Source organism: Callorhinus ursinus, unplaced genomic scaffold (genome assembly GCF_003265705.2).
Source record: "Callorhinus ursinus isolate GAN/ISIS: 27379988/994484 unplaced genomic scaffold, GSC_fseal_2.0 scaffold729, whole genome shotgun sequence".
NCBI classification, from domain to species: Eukaryota; Metazoa; Chordata; class Mammalia; order Carnivora; family Otariidae; genus Callorhinus; species Callorhinus ursinus.
This window is the reverse complement of record NW_027397784.1, coordinates 10,781-18,112: the sequence shown is the minus strand read 5'-3', so window position 1 is coordinate 18,112 and position 7,332 is coordinate 10,781. Positions and strand designations below refer to the sequence as shown.

General features: G+C 46.6%; 1 protein-coding gene and 1 long non-coding RNA gene across 2 annotated transcripts; both read left to right on the top strand.

The window, feature by feature from the left end:
- The first annotated feature begins 744 nt into the window (after positions 1 to 744).
- On the top strand, positions 745 to 1,165 carry LOC112818942 (small ubiquitin-related modifier 2-like). The gene is made up of 2 exons (XM_073890541.1): positions 745 to 898; positions 956 to 1,165. Exons 1-2 carry the CDS (start codon positions 745 to 747, stop codon positions 1,030 to 1,032), a joined length of 231 nt encoding a protein of 76 aa, XP_073746642.1. The 3' UTR covers positions 1,033 to 1,165.
- Positions 1,166 to 5,156: 3,991 nt separating this feature from the next.
- Positions 5,157 to 7,316, top strand: LOC112818941 (uncharacterized). Its single transcript, XR_003206718.2, has 3 exons — positions 5,157 to 5,226; positions 6,255 to 6,383; positions 6,592 to 7,316. It is a non-coding gene; the product is annotated as an uncharacterized lncRNA (long non-coding RNA).
- Positions 7,317 to 7,332: the final 16 nt, after the last annotated feature.

Below are 7,332 nucleotides of genomic sequence, written 5' to 3'. Positions count from 1 at the left end.
GCCAGCCAGACAGGAGAGATTTAGGGGCTGGGTCCAGGGGGTTTATCCCTATGGGTTTTATAATCAGCATTCCAGGGTAAGCGGCTCTTCCATCAGATTACACTGTGCATCATGGATGAAACTACATGGAATCCACAGGAGACACGTTGGAAGAAGACACATGTTCACGGTGGTAATTTGGGAATCCATGAAGGGCCAGTGGCCGGGCAGCCTGTTCACTGCCTCATAAAGTAACACTCCGGTTCTTGCTGCTACAATCTGTCATTGGTCTGGACGGTGGCAGCAGGTTCCCGGGATAGAACATGAACGAGAGGGAGGGACGTGATGGGAGATGGTGGATCAGGGACTCGGCCTGCCTTTGGGAGAGGCAAGGTAGCTGTGGCCTTTGTGTGCTGTTGGGGGAAGGGAAGGGCATGTCCATATGGAGGAATGTGTGTGTCAGTGTGTGTGTGCTGGGAGTGAAGTTAGGACTGCTGACCGCACAGGCAGAGACTAGGCGTCACTAACTATAAGCTTGTGATATTTCCTAGTACCGATTTTAAATCCAGTTTTTATTAAGAGTCATAATCGTTAGCATTGAGACAGAACAATAATACGGATAATTGAGGTAATAGTTATTGGATCCTTACTCTGCATTGGACATTGTGCTAAAAACCTGCCATCCAGTGCTGGTTGTGTGCTTGTTCGGTGCGGACCTGGTACCTCTTTGGTGAAGTGGCAGCTGAGGAGACTCTGGTGCTCGCCATGGCCAATGAAAAGCCCAAGGAAGGAGTCAAGACTGAGAACGATGATCATATTAATTTGAAGGTGGCGGGGCAGGATGGTTCTGTGGTGCGGTTTAAGATTAAGAGGCATACACCACTTAGTAAACCAATGAAAGCCTATTGTGAACAACAGGGTTTGTCAATGAGGCTGATCAGATTCTGATTTGATGGGCAGCCAATCAATGAAACAGACACACCTGCACAGTTGGAAACAGAGGATGAAGATACAATTGATGTGTTCCAGCAGCAGATAGGAGGTGTCTACTAAAAAGGGAACCTGCTACTTTACTCCAGAACTCTGTTCCTCCAGACCAAGAAGACATTCTCAATTAGAAAGCCACAATTTGGTTCCACCACATCCTGACTACTACAGTATAGTTTTCTCTATTCTTTCATTTTCCCTTTCCCTGTTCCTTTATTGTACATAAAGTAACTGTGTATGTGCACAAGCATATCGCAATTTTTTAACTAAATGGCCAATGGTATGTTTTGATCGACATCAAATGGAGATGGGATGGGGAAAAATACTGCTTCTGTGAAAATATCCCCTCTCCCCATTAGTGGCATGCTCAGGCAGCTCTTATCTTCATATTCCAGTAAGTTATTTTGCTCTCACTGTTTAACAAAAAAAGAACAACATAAAAATCCTTGCATACCTTGTTCGACTGGAGAATTTTAATGTTTTTCATTTATCATTGTAAAACCAAGGACAATTTTATAACTTTTTTGTACGTAGCTGTTACATGTATGGCAATCTGTCTTTAAGTGGGGATATATTACTCTAAAAGAAATGAATCCTAGGTAGTTTTCCCTTCAACTCAAGCATCTTGTTGTTTAAATAAACTTCTTGTTTAAAAAAAATAAAAATCAAAACCTGACATTCAGTGTGTGAGTATAATTTTTTTTTTCCTAGAGCCATTCTGTGAGTTAGGTACTATTATCATTTCTCCTTGGTAGAGGAATCGAAATGTAACATGATGTAACTGGTCATGGCCTTAAAAAATTTTTTTTATTTATTTATTTTTGCGAGAGCGAGAGAGCGCACACACGAACGGTGGGGAGGGGCAGAGGGAGAAGCAGACTCATGGTTGAGCACGGAGCCTGATGCGGGACTCAATCCCAGGACCCTGGGATCATGACCTGAGCCAAAGGCAGACGCTTAACCGACAGAGCCACCCAGGCGCCCCTGGCCTTAAAATTTTTAAATGCTGGAATGAGGCTTTAAACCCAGATGGATCTGACTTCTGAGTCTGTGCTCTGGCGAAGGCACCCTGTTGGGTCTCAGCCTAGACACGTGACGGGAAGATCTGATGGGGACTGACGTGGGCCTGGAAGTGTGGTGGTTCTGGATGCCCACTGTCTGGATGCTGCAGAGGAGGAGGTTCTGCACTGGGTGAGAGATTGTGCCTGGTCACCTCTGAGTAGGCTGGTTGCATAATTTATCCTCTGGACTGGGGCACATTGGGAGTAAATGGGACTTTATTAATAATTAAGCTTAGAATAGAGGCATAGATTAGTCTCACTACTGGATTTTCGCCAAGTTCATGAGTCTGGGAGGCACTTGTGGGCTTCAGATGAATTTAATACATGGCATCCATCATGTTTCCAATTCCAAGAAATCAGTTGCTTTCTTATACACTAAAAACACAACTGTAGAAAGAGAAATTAGAGAAATGATTCCATTTACAATAGCACCAAAAACCATAAGATACCTCGGAATAAACCTAACCAAAGAGGTAAAGGATCTATACTCTAGGAACTACGAAACATGAAAGAAATTGAAGAAGACACAAAAAGATGGAAAAATATTCCATGCTCATGGATCGGAAGAATAAACATTGTTAAAATGTCTGTGCTACCCAGAGCAATCTATACCTTCAATGCCATCCTGATCAAAATTCCAATGACATTTTTCAAAGTGCTGGAACAAACAATCCTAAAATTTGTATGGAATCAGAAAAGACCCCGAATCACCAAGGAAATGTTGAAAAAGAGAAACAGAGCTGGGGGCATCACGTTGCCCGATTTCAAGCTATATTACAAAGCTGTGATCACCAAGACAGCATGGTACTGGCACAAAAACAGACATATAGACCAATGGAACAGAATAGAGAACCCAGATATGGACCCTCAACTCTATGGTCAAATAAACTCTGACAAAGCAGGAAAAAACATGCAATGGAAAAAGGACAGTCTTTTCAATAAATGGTGCTGCGAAAATTGGACAGCCACATGCAGAAGAATGAAACTTGACCATTCTCTAACACCATTCACAAAGATAAACTCAAAGTGGATGAAAGACCTCCATGTGAGACAGGAATCCATCAAAATCCTAGAGGAGAACATAGGCAGTAACCTCTTTGACATTGGCCACAGCAACTTCTTTCAAGATACATCTCCAAAAGCTAGTGAAACAAAAGCAAAAATGAACTTTTGGGACTTCATCAAGACAAAAAGCTTCTGCACAGCAAAGGAAACAGTCAACAAGACAAAGAGGCAACCCACAGAATGGGAGAAGATATTTGCAAATGACCCTACAGATAAAGGACTGGTATCCAAGATCTACAAAGAACTTCTCAAACTCAACACCCAAAAATACTCAGAAATATTTCTTGAGCTCCTGCTCTGTCCTGTGCATTGTGCTAACTGCTTCTGATTTTCTGGGAAACATGATTGTCAAGGTCTCTGCTGGGAATGTGTTGTCTAGATGGAAGAGGAGAGAGGGCAACAAGAAGGCACCACTGCTACCTGGGTCATTTTCTCCAGAGCCCACCCCGCACATTGGGATCTTGTTCCATGGTCTCTCTCCTTCCCTTGGCTGGATCTCCAAGCATGAATACTCTGGCGGAGGGTTGGCTATTTTTATCAGGCACAATAAGTGAACTGAAGACACTTGAGTGGATGTAAGTAGAAAATTGGAATCAAAAAGTCAGAAAAATAATTTGCACCTGAGTTGCTTGGTGTGTCCACCAGCCTTGCGAGCCACACGGATACAGAATGTTTGTTAAATTCTGAACCTTCCAGCCAGGTCCCGGAGCAGTAAGTGCGAGTGTTTCTCTGAAGTAAATTCATCTTGGTGAACGTGAGTCTGTGTTTTTAGGGGCCAGCAAAATAAGACACTTGAATATAGTAGGGATTGTTTTATTCTTTATAAAAGAACCTAGCCACTATCTATCTATAAGCCTTCTATTTTGTCGTTTGGATAGTATTTGCTGTATATTTTATGTATTTATGACAGGCGGAAGATATATCTTAAATAATCACATTCTATGGTGGCAGCAGATGTAGATCCTGGTTTATAGAAAATACAAAATAAATGATTGTTATTATAACTATTCTCACATTGCCAATACCAATTTACTACCGAGAGGTCACAAAAACTCCCTACTTCCACCAAACGTGAATAAAGCTCCCCTGAGTACTCTTTCTGACTAGTTCCTGACTTTGGGCCTGTTATGTCCAATTTTAGCAAGAAGCCTGCTGGGTCAGTTTAGCAAAACACCTTCACCTTGATATCTGATCGAATATCTCATCCCTAGCCCTCCATATCCTATCACCCTGCCCTGCCTTCGGCAAGACTCGTGTTCAGTCCACCAGTCCACCTAGTGAGAATTCTCACAGACCCGACATGTCTTCTCAGTGGTTTTTCATTACAGACCCCACTCTGCTTCTTGGCTGTAAATCTCCATTTGATTGTCTTGGATTCAGAGCTGAGTCCTATCTCTTTCCTCTACTACAAAACCCTCTTACAATTGCCCCCTTGGATAAAGTCTACCTTACTATCTTTAACAAATGTCATGAATAATTTTTATGTAGCAGAAGGCCCTGTCCTAACTATGAGCACAACATAAGGAGAGGGAAGGGGCAGCAAAAGGTATGGACCACGCCTGTGATGAATGCATCCTGAGGCCTGAAGCAGGGTGTCCACCAGGCTGAGGACTGGCTTGGGCCATGGAACTGGTGGGGAGGTGGTCATACGGGACTTTGGACCCAGAGGAAATGGGTAGTTAGCAAAGCCCTGCCCACATAAGCCCCTGTCTTGGACCTGGCACAGTGGGATGTCCAGAGAGTGAAGGGGCAGGGACTGCTGAGGGCCCAGCAGATCCAGCCAAGCAGCAGCTCCCCCGCTCAGCCAGAGGCAGTCTCAAGGGAACAGGAGGGGCACGTGGGACATCCTCTGTCCTTGGAAGTATCCAATGGGGCTAGGTCTGTGGGAGCCTTTCCTGGGCCTGGGCGGTGGTGAAACCTGCCTTGGTGGGTACACAAAAGGAAGCTTCTGCCCACAGCTTGGGAGCAGTCAAGTCCAGGTTCTAGAACAATCTGTCCTCGCCCTTGCTGGGCAGTCTGCTTCCTTCTCCAGCCAGCCTGTGCATCTTGCTGCCGTCCTAAACTGAGATGGACAAGTCCCTGCTCCTGCTCCTGCTGCTGGCAGTCTTCCCTTTTGTGTTCTTCCAAGGAGTGGGTGAGGCCCTGGGGCGGCCGGGCAGGGGTGAGGGAGCAGCCCCAGGGTGGTGGCCTGAGCTGGCTGGGAGGGAACAGAGTTAAGGATGAGGTTCTGGGATGATCTGCCCCCCAAGGGTTTAAGGTCTCTGTCTGCTGTCCCCACCCCGACTACTCCCAGGGAAAGAGTTCAGGTCCCTTCCTAAGATCTCAGCGTGGAGTCAGTCACTCCCTTGGGGCAGATTGGGGCCAAGGGCTCTTCCCGCTTTAGGGCCTTGGGGCTGGCTGGGATGGCCCTAAGGAGCAGAGCCAACGGTAGCTCAAGACTTTCTATAAAGAAGCAGCCTAGAGTAGTGTTCTAGAAGGAACAAGTCATTGAATGGCTTATGCTGAACCAGTATTGCCATAGCAAGTGCATTGTTGCCACGTGGATGTGTTTGGGCATCAGATGACTTTTACGGGGAGGTACGGTAGGAAATTTTGTAAGACTGCATCCCTACTTTGGAGCCTCTACAGTCCTTATGTCCTATCATTTTCTAATAGATTCCTAGCCTCAGGCAGCTGTGTGTAGATGTTCTCATTGAGTTCTGCATAAGAACACCATAACTAAGCCCTTTCACTTTATTTTTAACGGAATCAAGATGCCTGTGTCAAAGGCCCATAATCTTAAAGAATCAATGGACTTGGGCACCTGGGTGGCTCAGATGGTTAAGTGTCTGCCTTCGGCTCAGGTCATGATCCCAGGTCCTGGGATGGAGTCCCATATCAGGCTCCCCGCTCCTTAGGAACCTGCTTCTCCCTCTGCCTCTCTCTCTCTCTCTCTCTCTGTCTCTCTCTCTGTTTCTCATGAATAAATAAATAGAATCTTTAAAAAAAAGAATCAGTGGACTTAATCCAATAGGGGAGCATTTCCAAGCCTTAAGAGTATATTGGAAGAAGTGTTTAGGGTCATGGTTTCCCCTTGAACTCTTCATTCCTACCAGTATCCTAGCACACCTTTGTCTCAATCCATTCAACCCTAGGATTAACCTTCATGTCTCTTTTCCACAGGTCCAGCCACATTATGCATGGTCTGCAACAATTTTAAGAGAGGTCATTGTTTGAGGGGCAAGGGCAATTGCACCATGGAACAAGGTCCTGGCTGCAGAACCAGAGATTTCTTCATTTTCACGGAGCGAGGTAATGCTGTCGAGCCAGGCTCTACTGGCTTGAGCTGGCGCCTGCCTCCTGAAACTGTGGAGGGGCCCTCCAGTCTGAGGGAGCTTTGCTGGGAGGTGGGTGTGCCCCTAGTCTAGAAGCCAGGCTGGGCATGGTTGGGGAAAGTCCTCTTACTTTGAGCTCCAACTATTGCTCTCTGACGCTGAGTATGAACGTCCTTCTCTTCCAGATGGGTGGCGCTACAACCACACTGAACTGGACTGCTCTGATCATTGCCTACCTGTAAGTTTCCATCTAGGAGCCATGAAGATTTCAACCTTCTGCTGTAAAGGTCGAGATTTCTGTAATAGATATCAAGGAAAAGGACAGGAATGGAAGCCTCGCTAACTGTTCTCCCCCTGTTGGTGGAGGTGTCCACTCCCCCGTCCCCATCCTTGGCCATCCTTGACCCTCTCTGGGCCTCTCTCCCTCCACATGTGCTCCTGAGGAGCACACAGCATCCTCCGGTCTCCTCCCAGTTCCCCTCCTCACTTCCCTCCTGCCCACGAGCTCCTGCCCCCCCAACACCAGACACTGTCTGGTCACCCTTGGTGTCATCTCACCTGCAAATGCAGCGCTCCTCACCCTGCATCTCCTCCTCCCTCACAATCACTTGGCTTCTCTGGCTGACAGGCTGCCTGGTTTCTAGTCCCACAACTCAGGAGTGACTGTGATGTACACAGACAGGGCAGGGGTTCCATTTCGCACATCAGGAGTTGGAGGGGTCAGTGGAAAACTCAGGAAAACCTGTCCCACTGGCAGATGGACAGAGAAGAAGGTGCCAAGGCCTGAGGCAGCAGAGATGGGCTCACCAGCTTTAGAGGCTACGCACATTCTCTGAACCTACTGATGGCTTCCATTGTCCGGGGAGGGGAGTGGGAGCAGGGCTGGTGAATCACAGACACAGGAGACCATGGGAATGGAAAGTGGG